General features: G+C 40.3%; 1 protein-coding gene across 3 annotated transcripts; it reads right to left on the bottom strand.

The window, feature by feature from the left end:
* Window positions 1-41: 41 nt before the first annotated feature.
* LOC118316232 (dnaJ homolog subfamily C member 5) lies at window positions 42-16,862 on the bottom strand. 3 transcript variants are annotated; one of them, XM_035643827.2, is made up of 5 exons: window positions 16,709-16,862; window positions 4,725-4,889; window positions 3,961-4,174; window positions 3,383-3,554; window positions 42-2,774 (listed from the first exon to the last, which is right to left on the bottom strand). In XM_035643827.2, the coding sequence occupies exons 2-5, from the start codon at window positions 4,829-4,831 to the stop codon at window positions 2,677-2,679; spliced, it is 591 nt and encodes a 196-aa protein (XP_035499720.1). In that variant the 5' UTR covers window positions 4,832-4,889; window positions 16,709-16,862; the 3' UTR covers window positions 42-2,676. The 3 variants fall into 3 exon arrangements, with proteins under 3 accessions (XP_035499720.1, XP_035499722.1, XP_035499721.1); XM_035643829.2 differs by lacking the exon at window positions 16,709-16,862 and adding an exon at window positions 12,409-12,531; XM_035643828.2 differs by lacking the exon at window positions 16,709-16,862 and having other exon boundaries at window positions 4,725-5,036.
* Window positions 16,863-16,877: the final 15 nt, after the last annotated feature.

Raw genomic sequence — 16,877 nt, 5'->3', positions numbered from 1 at the left:
TCCAGTTTTTAATCAAAGTAACACACACTGAGAAAAGAGGCTCTGAAGCATCCGAAACATTTATTTTACATCAGTACATCGGATACTTAATTTACCCATACGTCTGCCTGACAGACACAAACATATTAATCCATGCTAACGACAGAAAACCTCTACAACTCTATGTGCTGTGCCACTGTGTGTATATACAGCAGGTCTGCCATTTTGTCATTTAAATTTTTCAAAATGATTTACATCTAAAATTCTATACATCCCCTCGACATACCAGCTAATTGCTAATTAATCATTAAAAAGATGAGAAAAAATAAAATAAATAAAATAATGCTTCAATATTATTATCATCTGTTTTGCTATATTCACAAATCAGTTCTTGTTATTTATGTCATTGTTTGTAGATCTAACAATGAAAAGTTTCCTCACTCCAGGTTTATGTCTTTCAGACTTCACACTGCGTTCAGTCAGACAGTTGTAGGTTTGGTCAATAGAGGAAAAATGTGAGAAAGAAATTAGGGATTTGGGTTTAACCATGTGACATTTTCAGTCAGATCAGGGACAGCATGACAAGAAGCACAAAAACAAATCAGGTGAAGATAAATCTGGTTAATACGGAGCATCTGCAGGTTTCATAAAAACCCTTCAAAAGATCTTTGACCAAAGTTGGACTGAAAAAAATCTACTGGGATATAAAATTGGAAGACAAATTTAAAAACTAACTGTAAAACCAAAAGAATGGATAAGAAATTGAAAGAAATGTTCATGTGTTTAAAACAAATGACTGTATTAAATCTGATTTGTACATGTAACTAATCAATTGTGGGGTTTGATGGAGATATGTAATAACTATAATTAGCTACATCTCATTCTTCTTAACGTCGCAACAGTCTGAGCTTATTCGATTTTCTATGAGCCTGCAGATTTCCCACGGGAAAACCTTTGAAAATTGTGAGTGGAAGTCTGGAAGTGAAGGGCAGTCATGGAAGAGACTTGTTCAGCTCTTATTGCACGTTCTCATGATACGTATAAATACATAATGAGTGTGTTTGACTGAATAATCAAAGAAAAGTAACGTCAGTGAACTAGGTTGTAGGTTGGATTGTTTGGTTGGATGTAGGTGTATGTTTTTTTTCCTTTTTTGTTTTTTTTTATTAGAAAAAATAAACAGTTCACACAAACAACCACAATTTTCCTGTTTTTTATACCATAGCAGAGTTGGAGTGCTACTCACTTGTGACAAAATGAAGAACTACAAAAAAAAGATACCCCAACTATTCAGTTTGATTGTTGTAAACGGTTTTCCAGACGCTATGATAATTTTATCATCTACATAAAGATTTTGGATATTAATATCTTCCCTTCATTAACGACATAAACAAGAAAAATAAAAAGGTGACGTAAAGCAAATCTACAGAGACAAACGGAAGAAGAAGGAATAAACGAACCTCCCCGAGTTCAAAGTTCCGACCAACTCAAAAAAAAACAGTGAAATCTAAACGTACGGTTCACAAGACACGTAGAGCATTTTTACTTTCACACAACTAAAAAACAAACACAAATGGGGCTCTCTCAGTGTGTAGATGTATGTGAATGAACTTGTAATGCTGTTACTCATAACACTGGACTCCCACAGTAGATACACAATGTTCAGTGTGGGAAGGAAGAAGTGACAGAGAAGAGGAGAGGCAGATAGGAAGAAGAGGAGTATCGCAGTAAAATACACAACGGAGAAGTGTTAGTAACCGGCAAAGTGACTCATTACTGCTACGGCTGAGAAACTGACGTAATGTGATTAATTTTGTCAATTAATAATAAGAGTGACTAGTCGCAAATAGGCTTTCCATGGACTCGGGAGTTCTGTGATGGAGCAGAGAAACACATTTGTTCTGTCGTTTCTGGCATGTGCGGTCGAGATTCTCCGTTCGTTATTTATTTTTTTATAAAACTGGTTATTCGCCAGTTTACGGTATTATTATCGTCAAATTTCATACGGTGGTAGAAACCGGATATAGCTGCAACCCTAATTTCAAATTCATGCAACAACAGAGCAAAACCTTCCTCGCATTCCTACAGCGTGTGTTCCTCAGGACTGTGCTGGTACTCACAATAACACTTGATAAAAAGTGAATATAGATAAATGGAAAGAGTGAGTTTATGCCTCAGTCGACTGTGGCACAAGTTTCACTTGAAAAAAACATTACTGTTAAAATGTTAAAATGAATTTTGCATGTTTAGTGTTGAGTCTTGTTTTCTCTCTTCCACTTCTTACAGGTGAAATATAGAAAAACGATCAATGTTTGGTAGAAGAGTCTCCGTGTTTCTGCCCCGGTTTTTCTGCGTAACGATATGTCACTCTGAGGGTGGACGTTGAACTGTGTCATGAAAACTGAGCTCAGTGTCTGGTGTGTGTGTGTGTGTGTGTGTGTGTGTGTGTGTGTGTGTGTGTGTGCCTATAAAGAAAACAGGATCACCCTTGTTCATTTGCATTCTGTCTAACCAGTGTTAAAACAAGTGTTCAGTGTTTATTTCTCTCTTGCTTGTTCACTTTTTTTCCCCTCTTCTTCCTCTCTCGTTCCACCTCAGTTTGAAATTTAGAGGGTTGTCAAAAGTTTGGGCTGTGACGGTATGCACTGTTTGCAGATATGAGAGTGTGTGTGTGTGTGCGTGTATGCATGAGTGCTGTTAGTATGCGTCGGTCCTGTAGCTGTGGCGGGCGTCGGAGGTGAGCTGGGTGGTTTCTGTGGCTGAGGACGGCTGCAATATTATGGGTTCACCGCCGTCTGAGGAGAAAACACACGCATTAACATTAGAAACCAAAAATTACAATGCCTCAAAAAGTATAAACAAAACAATAAAAAAGGCTGAACACAGATTTCTTTCCATCACAATAAAGATGGACGACGTGACGGCTCCTAAAAGTGAAGCAAAATCATAGATTTACTAATAATACGAGTTTAATTTAACACAATCCTCTTGATTCGCCCCCTGGTGGCCAGCTGCAGTACAGGTCATAAACCCTCCCTCATCCAAATTAACAGATGGGAAATGGACCAAAATAAAAAATACACAAATATTTTTTTCCAGAAGATGTTTTCCGGTCATTTTAGGTAAGTTCTTGTCACACCGGGTATGTTCAAGTGTTCATGTTTCTGATAAATTTGATTTTAATTAGTTATTTCATGCTATAAAAAAAAAGGGACAAGACGTCATGATTGACAACTGAGACTGACTCGAACTCGATACCAAGGCTCCACTCCACGATTGCTACTGCGCAGAATTTAAATGACATGTCAGTGTCTCTACACACTTAACATTTACATGACATTTTGAACAAGGAACCCATGAAGCCAAGCTGTGTGTGCATCACCCCGGGCCGGGTCTCACTCACCTCTCTCGTCAGCGGTCAGCTGGGCCTCCAGGTCTTCGGGGGAGACGTAGAACTCGGGCTCCTGGTCCATGGGCGGCCGAGGTTTACATTTACCACAGCAACAGTTACAGCAGCAACACAGGCAACAACAGAAATAACAACCTGTGGTCAGGCAGCAGAAGACGAACAAGGCCTGTGGGACGAAGAGGGGAGAGATGGAGAGATATTAAAAATAAATAGTTCGCTGTGGTCACCATGGACTAGACCAAGCAGAAGCAGAGGGATAACATTATAAGAATATTTAGATATATGTATATTCACACATTTTTTTTCCAACTTTATAAATCATCATACACATCATACATCACTGAGAGTATCTTGATTTAAAGATAACAAATATAGACAGTATTCACTGATCCACGTTGACTCAAAAACGGAATTCCACTTCCTGTTTATTCTTGTTGTAGTTTTTTTTTTTTTTAAGAGGTACCTTTTGCGGACCAACATAAATAAATCCCAACACAATATTTCCTTTAAGGAATTTCATGAGGAAAGAAACAATGAAGCACAGCTAGCTGTTCCCACTCGGTCCCTCCTACCTTCGCCCACCAGCTGGACAGAACAAAGTAGGTGTTGACGTTCTCCTCTCCGAACTGCTCCGCAACATAGAGCCCCAGCGAGCCGTATTTGTCGTAGATGTTCTTCTTGGTGGCGTCGGCCAGTATGGAGTGGGCATTGTTGATTTCCTTGAACTTCTCGGCTGCGTCTGGGTTGTCTGGGTTCTTATCTGGGTGAAACTTCAATGCCAGTTTCCTGTCGGATGACACAAATAAAACCGTGATGAGAGCTTTAATGTACGTGTCCACACAGATGTCTGCAGGCATACTGAATACATTTTCTACACAGATGGAAAAAGTATAAATTTGCCTTGTTAAAAGATTTATTTTTGGAGAAGAAAATTGAATGTGAGAAGCAGAATAAATAGAATTTGAGAGAAAACAGAATCTTTTGAATGTGCACATTAACATACAACCATGACTGAAATTTCCTATGAAATCCTTTTTTAGGCCAAATTCCAGTCTGTGATGGAGCATTTGCTTGCATCTTCATGGTTTAATGAACCACCAGATGTTCCATTTTTTTGTTACGTTAGTAACGCTGTTTGATATTAAAAGGGAGAAAGAAAAAAAACAACCGAAAATCTCTTTAAATTCTTTAAATTAACTTTTCAGGACCTGTTTAGTTCAACCTGAGAGTTGTTGGTCACAGGCCTCTGACGCCCTCTAGTGGTGCACAACACAACGCAGGGAGTCCCTCCTGACACTTTGCAGTCGGAGCAGTGGATCGTTGTCGTCTCCTTTACCTGTAACATTTCTTGATGTCATCTGTCGTGGCGCTCTTGTCGACTCCCAACACGACGTACAGCGATTCTCCTGATGTGGAGAGAGTCCTCTGTCTCTGCTGCTCCATGGCCCCTCTCTCTCTCTTTCCTTCTCTCACTGGCTCGTTCGCTGACTCAGCCTCTCACCTGACAGGTAGGCAGAAAAACAAAAGGAGGTCTGTACTAAGAAGCAGGATTTATGGTTATCCAGGTAAGTTCACATTCAACTCTGGGTTTTTCCATCCTAAGAAGCATGTTATCATTTTACGGGATTAAAATCCCCATGGTAACTTATGCTGAACGGTTCACGTGCTCCGGAGCAGGTGAAGTTCAACATCAAAGACAGTCACCAATCGAAACTACTGACCAATCGGATCACTGGAAAATCATCGTCATCACCTTACAGGATCTTGACTGGGACAAAAGAGTTTAGAGTAACGTGACAAATATGATAAAGCGCAGCAGATATCGAGCCCAACAGTGACCGACCATTTTTACAATAGAAGGCTCTGGTTCCGGAAGCGAGAAAATCCTCATAGAAAGAGTTTTAAGCCTGGATCCAAGCCAATAAACCAGGAGATGAATCCTTACCATAAAACATTTCAATCAGAGCAGAATTTTTTTTTATTGGAAAACGTACAAGACCATGTACACAAATTATTTTAAGAGTCATCCCATAAACTACTGCGAATGCCTTTCCAACGACTTCCAAACAATTACACGTCGATGTTACACTTAAAGATTGTTATATCGCGGATAAAACATGTATTTCTTAAAATAAGGTTGATATTATACGGACTTTTGGCTTCTACAGGTGCACATATCATCTTTGACACAAAAAAAGTAAAGTGAATCTTTGGATGGTCAGACAAAACAAGACGTCCACAGATGTCAGCTTGGTCTGTGGGAAATGTTCACAGGCTTTTTTCAATATGTCATTTTTTGGGGGAATAATAATCATAAATAAATAAATAATAATTAAATCACTTGCCCAACAGAAGTCCAATAACACAAAAGTGTCATGAGACTCCACAACAGTCACATACACGATTTGAAGTAGTATAAACCTGAACTCATGGCTTTGCCCTCATAAACATCATGTCACACAAAAGCCCTAATTCAGAGTGAAGCTAAATCACAACACACATTAACCTCTTCCACCACAGTGTTCACGGGGATTACAATCCCTACGGATGTGCAGAATGGTTGCAGGTAGTAAAATCATTAATCTGTTGATTTGATATTTATAGATGGATATAAATAGATGCAAAGGCTGCTGAATCCTGAAGGAAATCCACTTCCTGATACCACCCAGTCAGACAGCAGGTGTATGGGGGTTGGCAGGCTTAGAGACCACACTAAGCCAATTCAGCCTCACAGACACTAAACCGGACTGCGAGTATTAAATTAACAACAGGAAAATAAACCGCACGCTGGCTTCGCACCAGACCTTCACCTTTCTGCTGAACAATCATCACACTGTCGTTCACCCGCCAAGAGAACGATTCACATCGCAGAGGCACATACTGCTGTGAGCTGCACACTTGTAATAATTAAACATTACATGTGGTGTTACAAGAAAAATCCCAATTTACTGTCAGCCATTAGTCTCTCTTAAGCCCTATATGGCACCAGATGGCTGCTATTGTCATGGCAACCCAACAATGCCTTGACAACGACACGCTTGACAAAACATCGATTTAACACCTCCCTAAATCCCACCCACTACTGGGCCTCGGATTAACCAGTCACAGCACAGATAAACCTCCCACCTGACTGGGATCAACCAATGAGAGCGATCCATGCGTACGCCAGGGATTATCCACATTTGTGTGTTTAAACCACCAAGGGACTTTTTCTTGTTTAATGAGCTAAAAGTCAAATTCCCATAGAAAGAATTAACACACGCTGTAATGAGGATGACACCATGTGGCGTGTGTTTTAAGAGTGCGAGTGTCAGACGAAATCTGAGATATTCATTTTACAATGATGTTCAAACACGAAAAAAGCAGCAAATTCTCACAATGCACAATTTGAGAATATCCGATTATGTTGCAGCTCTGATCATGATAAAGGATATAATCAGAAACAGTCAATATATAAACGTAGCAGCTGTAAATGTCTGATTATTGGCAAATCAAAACAAACAGCCCTGCTTATTGGTTTGTGTACATATTTTCCCTTTTCCACTTGCAGTGAAGTACATTCATTTAAATGTCAGTTATGTCAAGTGACACTAAATCAAAACAGATCTCGGCACCTGAACACAACACACGCCTTAATTTCCAATCAAAGTCCCCGGATGACCCAGAAACACTCAGATTCTTCTCTTCAAAACTCATAACGGAGAAAATCACAAGCAAACCCAGATTAAACTGCAGAATAAAAGGCTTTACATCATGTGTTCAGAAGTAAAGGGCCAAACCACATCTGTCTTTTGTTCTGCTTCACAAGATGTTAATATTGTCTCCATAACAAGTCAAAACAAAATCAAACAGCCTGGGAAAATCCGAATAGCTGCCAAAGATGGTACCGTCTCTATATGCACTGTGCAAGCAGGAGCATATAAGAAAACTGTGTGTTTAAAGATCCTGGCTTTGCGCCTGTACAGTAAACAATTCGGTGTGTACATAAAGTACTAAATCCTGTACAGTATATACAGTCTTGCATACTGTACTAATGCACTCAGATTTCAGGAAGTTGAAAGTAGAGGAAGGAGCTGACTAAAGTTAAATTAAAGAAAACATGTGGCAAACGGCTCTTGTACAACATGATGCAACAAATCATGTCATATTATTAACGAACCGCAGGTTCTCGTGTGCGAAGGGGAAGTGAGCACTGTGGTTTTAGGATTCTAAGAAACTCTGAGCCAAAGAGCCTGAACTCCTGAGCAGTACACACATCCCCTTTAAAGTTTGAAGATAATGGTTTTTTACTGGAACGAAAGACCAAGACACAGGGAATTTAATTGAATAACACAAGGTGGAAATAACATCCTCCATGCCTGAGTTTACACATTCACAACTGGGAGCTGCCCAGTACCACCAGTCTGCTCCTGTGAAGCACGAGTTTAAATGTAGTCCGACCAGAATGGAAATCGAAAGTTTACAGCTGACCCGTAACGGCCTCGCTCAAAGTCTGACCAGCAGGTCTGACGGAGTATGCTTACTTCTCCGCCCCCAACTCCATACAAACAAGTGTTTTTATCTCTGTATCAGAAATAATCTCTGTCCATACTAAAACACATGAAAATGTATATCACATGACCATTCGTGTACAGTAAGCTGGTCATGTGTGTTGCATGAAGAAATAACAAGTGGTGCGTACCAAATGCTGTCTGACCGGATTGAAAATCAAATGTACAGCTGATCCGTCACGGCCTAGTTGGAGTAACCTGGTTCCTTCAGACAGAGCAGCTTTATTGGAGAACTCATGCATAAAGTTGCAGCGGTATGAAATGTTCACAGCATGACAACCATCTTAGAAAATATCACGCTATGACAGTATTTCACAATTTATAAACAGAAAAAAAAACTAACAAGGAAGAGCAATAGCGCAATGCAGGGATTTCTTGACTTGGACTGATAGTGAGATGGAACTGATACTGAGCGTCAACAAGGTCGGCAACACTTCTACCTCATTATCCATGTTGCATTCAACAACAGTCGTCCAGACTGAGGCTGTTTGTTTTCTTCCCTAAGAGAGGTGATAGAAGAGTGACAAATTGGGGAATGTCTTTGTCACAGTTTCCATAGAGGCTCAGTTTCTGCCCGTACACTTCTACAACACAAACGCTGCAGATTTCAAACTAAAACAGCACCAGCAGCGTTTCCAAAAGAACAAAAGTGATGCGTTTAGAAAATAAAACGTATTAGTGTGGATGTAGCCCAAGTCAGAGGTTACCTGGGATTTAAATCAGAGCTTCTGTCATAAATAAATCTCACCACTGCAATGTGTGTGTGTGTGTGTGTGTGCGTGCGTGCGTGCGTGCAAGGGAAAAAATAGGCCAGATCTCCTGTTGTCAGCTTGCATTAAAAGGAGCTATCACGCCATGCACACATGCGCGCGCGCGCGCACACACACACACACACACACACACACACACACAGCTAGACAACAGGAAACTGTAACCCAATGTATTATATAAACAGGAAGAGGAGAAAAACAAACCGATCTTTTGGTTCAGTTTGATCTAAATAAACCGTTTTTACTTTTTGACGTTTATATGACTATTCATGTCAATTGCCCATTTCATAACTAATCAAAAACTTGTGTAGGGCATTGCCACAAGTAAACAAGTCATTCCTGCCAAATACCATTCCTGATTGGATAAGAGTGTGTGTGTGTGTGTGTGTGTGTGTGTGTCCTCTGGTATTAAACCTCTGTTTATCCAGGGAAGGTTCACTAAACAGCAAAGCTCTTTCCCAGCAACACCCAGATACACTGCCTTCCACTTCGGTCAGTGTGTATGTGTGTGGGCGTTTTAAGAGATAATAACGCAACTCAAAGTAACTGCAGTCACTGCTGGATTAATGTTTAGTGTCTTGTGTTTATGCCTCAGTTAATAGACAGAAGATGTTACAGGGCTGAAACAGACAGGCTTTTCTGAAAATCACACACTGGAGGCAGCAAAGTGACGCCTGCAGAACGAGGGGTCTGCTGAACGACAACGCAGCAGGATCTCTGTATACAACGGGGCCACAGACCGCTGAGACAAGAAAACAACTCTGCTTTCTCATTTATCCTAAACGGTTCCGTTTCCTCATTGCTGCTCAGCAGGAGAGACGTGGATCATTAGTCAGCATTATTGACTACAAACTACCAGCTGCTGTCGCACGCACACCAACACCCACACGCAAAGAAAGTGCAAATGGAATGTAAATCTTGCAGGGAAGACTCTCTTTTTCTGGACACGTGCATGCAAACATTTTACTACGTAACATTTACAAGACGCAACATAAAAGACCGAACAACAATATCTATACATCCGTCTAGATCATCCCACCTCTGCATTTTCTCCTCATCCTCTGCAATATATATATATATATATACACACACACAGAGACAGAGAGAGAGAGAGAGAGAAAGAGAGAGATGCAATGCTCGCACTACTTGTACATAACTTATTTGTCTTCATAAAAAAAAAAAAAGTTTTTTCTGTTTATTGTGTATTTTGCTATATTTTTTGTTATTCTCCCTCTCCCTCGATGCCTTTGACTTTTGCTGCTGCTGTGACAAGTGAGTTCTCCCTGCGTGGGATTAATATCTTATCAACAAATTATGGACTGGGCCGCTGCTTGTTACAGTGCACGATCACATCTAGAGGTTCAGTAACTTTACAATAGTCCCTTTTTTTGCTGTGTCATCGGGAGCCTTTCAACACCAATCTATGGACATTACTCACAAGTCTAAATGCAGGACATGCGCCTTCATATCCAAACGGTGGTCACTACAGTACGAACATCTCCAGCTGTGTCCCGCTTTCAATGTAATGAACATCTGTCTGCCAAACAAAACACATTTACAGAGATATTATCCGCAGCCACAGGCCACATGTTGGTACATTCAGGCTGCGGCTGCTCATCTCCTGCACCAGCTACTTTGGCAGGAAACCAACAGCAGTCCGTTATATCCTGGAAAGGAGAGACGACTGGCAGACGACCAGCAGCAGTTTGATGCAGCTTTTACTGTAAGTGGGCAGACGTTTAATCATTAGGTTTTCATCGACTCTTCATCTTAAAGTTACTGAAGGGAATAGTGGGCTGGTAAATTCACATTGTGGCCACAGGACAATTCATTCTTTCATCCTTCTTTTTTTTTAACATAATCAGTTTCTGTTCTTTACAACATTAAGTTATAGACCAAATTCTATGACGTCACAAGAACAGTGAAAAGCCCAAGTGACCAAATGTCTTGTTTTTTTCCCCATACAACACTGCAAAATTTAAAGAAATTATCTATTTAAGTTACCACAATAGAAACCAGCAGAAAAATTCAACCTTTGTAAACCTGGAATCATCAACTTTTTTAAATGTCTGCTAGAATTTATTTCTTTAAAGCAATAATCTCAAATATTTGCTGATTCCAGCTTCTCAGATGGGATTCAGTTTCTATGCTGTTCTTCACCATATACGATAGTAAACTTAAATCACTTCAACAAAACCATCATCTTGTGTTCTACTACTGCTGGTGTTTCTAGACATTGACACAGATCAGCAGACTCATCAATAATTTAGACAATGGTTATTTGAAGCCCTGTTTCCATTGGTGTATTATTTATTGCTTTATTTTCAGCTGTTGCACTTCACTGAATAAAATGACCTTAACAAAATAATGTCCAGGTTGCAACAGTGGACACAACAAGCGTACGAAAATAGCTGCCTATCCGTTCCCTCCCTCTTCTTCATTTCACATCCACCACTTCTCCTCCTTCCCTCCTGCCATCATCACACTTTCCTCACCCCTCCCTCCCCCTCTTTCTGCTCTACACCTTCATCATCACTTCCTCATTAACATGTCAACCCAGCTCTTCCGCTCTTTCCTCATTGGATGATAGTTCCTTTCCTCCTCTTGCCACATTTTCCTATCATCACTGCTTTGCTCTTCAATCACTTCACAACATCTTCTCTTCACCCGAGACATGAAGACATATGGTCACTTAATTTATGTTATGAGTGAAAATTTACTATGAACTATTTTACTAATTAACTGAAATATTTTGTAGTTTCAATAATTTTTCCATTCAAATCACTGTAACTCAAAGAGGCTACATATATGGTGTGAAACAGGCGTTCGATTTACATTTTTACTATATAATAGACTAAATGAGGAGTTGCGATAAAAAGATACGCTTAAAAAGTGAAAGTAAAAGTCGCCTAGTGTACAAGAGTAGGAAAAAAAGGGTGAACAGACAGACAGGAAGAGAGAAGATTATTCATAATCTTGTGATCTGACTATTACTATAAGTCACTTGATGTCCTGAGGTTATAACAGTGAAATGCAAACACAGAGTCAAACAGGAGCAAACGTCAGTCAGTGATTATTGACTGTGAGAGCGTGCAGCTCCACATTCATTCATTGAGATCAGGTTACAGGCGCACACATATTGAAATGTGACCTCATTGTTACGACTGACACAGTAAATACAGCTGTCTCACACACACACACACACACACACATTACAGTGAGAAAATCTGCACACGTTTGAGTTAGAAAAAGAAAAAAACATTGGCCTGTATGAGCCTTTCACAGACAGTGTTTATGTTTGCTGATATACACCGATATGAAACTTTTATTTTACAGCATTAACAACAACTACAATTACTCAAAAGGTTCATGGTTATACTGTAAAATATCAAGCCTCAATTACAAAACAAACTGGGCCAACCTAAACTTCACAGGTGAGATTAAAAATGAGTCAGAGCCATGTTGAAAAAATAGAAATTGTCATAAGAATCAACAAAAGAAAGCATGGATCAAACTAACGTAGCTTTACAGGTCACAGCAGATCTTTAATCATCATGAAAAAAAACTACTTGCAGTTGCAGAGCTTCTACCACAGCTTTTGTGTTGACTGATCATGAAGTCCACAACACATTTGTGTGACTCGCACTAAGACTCTTTCCCAACAAAGCTGTGGTGCAGGAAGTTAGGACTGAAAACTTACCACACGACTATGAATATAAAGTCTCATGAGTGGGGGTGTTTCTGAAATCGAGACCGAATCCACGATAAAGAAAACGTCCGTAGTGCTGAATGGCGATGCAGGACCATGGGAGCGTGATACCTCCAACCAGCTGCTGAGCTCTTATCACAAAGCTGTTTTACACTGGTTGGATCATGTGAGTATTTTGGTCCAATTATGATCGAGTGATCACGCCTGCGGTAAAAGTTTAATTAGCTCAAGATGCATAACACCCTTTGCAGACTCCCATGGCATACTCAAGTCAGCAGTGGGGAAACATCTTGGTTCGCCCCTCCCCCCAAAATAAAACGGAACAAAAAAACAAGGTCTGAAACAAACCACGGGTTTGGAGAATCGTTGGCACTCCTAGTTAGGGTAGGGCAGTAAGGGGTAATCTGGAATTGATTTCTCAATGATGATTCTGAGTCAACCAAGAAAAAAAACTAAGTATTCTTGCGGTTTGGTAGTTCACTGATGAGGCCTGCAGTGAAACATCTTCAAAGCGGAACTGTGAGTCAACTTTCTTTTCACTTTGATCTTATGTAATAGTCAGCTGAGCATAGAAAAATAAATATCAAGGCTTACACTCCTAACTTCTTCAAAAAATGCTGAGATGAAATCAAGCTGAGCACAAAGTCAGCCAAGACAAAGGCCATTATTCAGAGCAAATAGAATGGCATGAATTTGTATATACAAACAGAATGGCAGCTGACACCTCTGCTAAGGCCCAACAGTCTCCTTAAATTCTATCAAGGTGCACAAAACTACCCACACGTATAGACATCAGTCCCTTAAATGTGCCTGGATTTTTCCATCAAGATGAATTATTTCCTGGGAACTTAAAATGTCAATGAAAAATTTAAAAAAAAACAGCCTATTTTACAATGCTAGACAATTCCTGGATCCACCCCTTTGTTCGGACCCGAAAAATTGAATGGGTTCTTAACCCATGTCCCGTCAAAATTCAATGAAAATTTGTTAATCATTTTTGCCTAATCCTGCTGATAAACAAACAACGAAACCAACCAACACAATAACAAAACAACAATCTTGGCACAGAGATGCTTTGATACAAAAAGACCAATCCAGTTCATCAGCTGTCTGTCTGTCCGCATTATCATCATGCATTATCTTTCTCAACGAAGGACACACAAGCCAACAGACAGGAGTCATGACATGGACTCTGCTGAGGTCTGACCTGTACAGATATTATAGAAGACAGTAAGTGTGAAGCTGCAGGAGGAGGGACATTCAAGATGAATATTTGACAGCCCCATGTGACTTACAATCACAGGACAGTTACATCGTCCTGTCGAGGGGACACACTCATGACAAGAATCATGACCTGGGGCGGCCAGGTTTTTTTTGTTAATTTATGATTTAAAGCAGAAAAAGTAGTCACATTAGAGACAACTTGATGGTGTATTCATTTGATGTACATGATAGTAAATTAAATTTGTTTGGCTGTCATCAGCCAAAACATTGAGCTTTGGAAAGGATGTGCCACTGTTTTCTCACATTTCTTTGAGAAAACAATCAATTAAGAATGAAATACTGTGCACATTTATTGATAATGAAAATAACTGTTGGAAATACCAAACAACAACCAATCCTCTTGCAATGTATAACAGTCAAAACTGCAGTGCTCTCTGGATTTAAAGTTTCCATAAATGCTGCTTTTGATTGTGATGTCATAACAGGCATTTGAATTAATACAGCTGATGGAAATCCCTGCAGAGACGTCACTGACTTGGGTTCATCCAGAAGTGCAACATGGACGAAATGTTAACCCGGCAGAGAGCTGTGTCAGTCTGTGTGAGCAAAGCTCAGGTCCTGCGGCCGTCTACAACTGTTTTGATTCTAATGCCGCAGACTGAATACGAACCCTGTTGGCCACCATGTGAGGATACAAATATCAATAGCAAATACCAGTGAGGCAAAGTAGGAATCTCAGCTGGGGGATCATTTTAGGTTTTCATCGGTCACGGTGGAGACACTGACAGAAAACTATTACACAGGCGCCACAGCTAAATGAAGCTACACATGTTTAGACTAGGGTATAAAAAATTAGGTAAATCACACTAAATCCATAACAAAAGAAAAAAAACAACAACAAAAACACTGCTATTCTTAGGGTATGCAGTTAAAAACCCAGACAAAATTACTGGTCAGAAAAATGCACATCCCCTGTCCCATTATTCACGGCTGTCAACAAACTTTGTTTCATTTTATGTTTAAAATGTGTTTCTTTTCTTAATTCAAGTTCAGCCCCCATAAATCAATGTCAGTCATGCTATGATCTCAAGATGTCACCCAAGGCTCTGGGAAAAAATATTAAACAGATAAATTGATAATAAATTCCAGGTCTTAACAGTGAAATGAACCCCTTTAACATGTCAGTGTAACTGCAGTGCGGCTGCAGAGATAATCTCCCCCTCTGACCTACTGCGGGCCTGTTATCTAGGTGTAACCTGATTTGATGTGACTGGCCTTTATATGAGCCCTGTACCCGGGCTCATGCTAATGACATCATTCACCATCACGCGCTTCACTCAGGTCTTACTCACACCAGCTGACTCAGACAAATAATATGCTTTGGTAAAATGCTTCCCTTGACATGTACTGTAAAATGAAACTGACTCAGGTTGATGTGATTTTTTAATTGTACAACTTGCCGGAAAAAAAGGAAACTCCTCAAAGCAATTAATGAATCATTTAAGCGCTGCAAGAAGGAAAAGATAATGCGTCACGCCTCTGAATTCACAATGGCTTGAGGCTGAATTTGAGTGTCTTTAAAAAAATACTTTCTCATCTGTGTAGCTGGAGATGCACTGCCCCTGATAATATTATTCTCTAAAAGGACAGTATCTGGACATGAACAGCCACTGTGAGATTTGGTGCTCAAGTCCTTATAGTGGGTGCAGAACCACAGCTTTATATTTTTTCTTGTGGTATCAATATTCAGTATTTTTTGCGATAATATTAATACAGCAGGGTATTTTATGTAAGTAGATTCACCATAACTAAAGAAATAACTAACCACAAACCCATGCATCCAGATCCAGAACTTCACTATGTTCGCAAATACTGATCAGTGTTCATTAATTAATCATAGATGCCATTTTTCAGAAGCAGAAACAAATGTGTGCAAATGATCTGTAAACCACATAAATGACTGTGTCAGTTACAGTTACTTTCACTGACCTGCTCCTCATTCCTCAAAAAAAAAGAATGAAACCCGAATGAGTCATATACTGGATCAGGTAACATGGGACAAGACTATGTTGCTCTTTTAATTATTTATCATCCAAAACCGACACTACACACACAGATGCGGTACATTAACTACATCATCAATACATTGACTTTTCCCAGTAGAACCTGAAACAATAGAGAGCAAAAACAAAGCAACTGAGGAAAATGCAGTTTTTCATTATGAGATGTTTATAACATTTCAGCCAGTTCACCACCTACCACTCACTCTCTCTCTCTCACACACACACACACACACACACACACACACACAAACACGAGGACAGAAAAAGATCACCTATTTCAGATTCACCAGTAAGCAAAGCAATAATAGAAACGGCCCCTTTAAGAACAAACAATGGAGTTCATTTAGGGAGTGCTTGGCTATATATATATATATATATATATATATATATATATATATATACTTAAACCCCTCTTCCTATTTTGTTGACATGCTATTGGTCAACTCGCAAACGAAGTTGCACCTGTCTCTCCAGCATTTGTAAAGATTAATAAAAAAAATAAAAAAAACACTGGCCCCTCACTTGGCTAAACACCGCAAATCCGGATTTACCCTGTAGCGTCTCCTCACTCAAGACGGACTAAATCAGTCACGTCTCAACCCACAATAACCCAAATCCCCCCCGCCCACACACCCCCCCCTCCGGGAATATGAATCCTGCGTCCGCCTGCCCCCGACTGATTTCAACGTATGGCTCTCGATTCGCGACTGGCAACGGAACTAGAAAATACCGGTCGGCTCGGGAACCAAAGCGGATAATCTCCAGGCACCGCATCAAAGGGGACACCCCCACACGCACACACGCGCACGCGCACATACATGCACACTTACACACATACACACACACACACAGCATCCATGTTTGTTCGCCCGTCCAAAGCCTCGCCTGCACGGAGCGAAACGCCCGGTTTCAATAAGGGCAGCTAGCATTTAGCTTGCTAACTAATCCAAGGGCAGCAAAGCTGACGGATGTTAGCACCCTGGCTAGCTGCGCTCGTTTCTTACCTTTTTTTCACCAACCACGCGCGGTCTGGCCGTCTCCCCTTCTTCTTCTGCGTAAGCCAAGTGAGTTTTTATAATACTCGCATCGCAGTTGAGCTCTGCGTTCCGCCGCTAGACCATTCAAACAGCCGGTAGTTGCGGCCACGGAGATAACGGCTACACCGTGGGGGGG

Source organism: Scophthalmus maximus, chromosome 3 (genome assembly GCF_022379125.1).
Source record: "Scophthalmus maximus strain ysfricsl-2021 chromosome 3, ASM2237912v1, whole genome shotgun sequence".
Taxonomy (NCBI): domain Eukaryota; kingdom Metazoa; phylum Chordata; class Actinopteri; order Pleuronectiformes; family Scophthalmidae; genus Scophthalmus; species Scophthalmus maximus.
Note: the sequence above shows the minus strand (reverse complement) of the source record. Positions and strands in the feature narration are given on the sequence as shown.

Bases quoted from the DNA above. Each gene is read 5' to 3' on its own strand.
- LOC118316232 (XM_035643827.2), bottom strand. From the start codon at position 4,831: ATGGAGCAGCAGAGACAGAGGACTCTCTCCACATCAGGAGAATCGCTG. The intron at 4,175-4,724 runs GTAAAGGAGACG...GTCATCCGACAG, and splicing joins GACATCAAGAAATGTTACAG to GAAACTGGCATTGAAGTTTC. The intron at 3,555-3,960 runs GTAGGAGGGACC...TTCGTCCCACAG, and splicing joins TGTCCAGCTGGTGGGCGAAG to GCCTTGTTCGTCTTCTGCTG.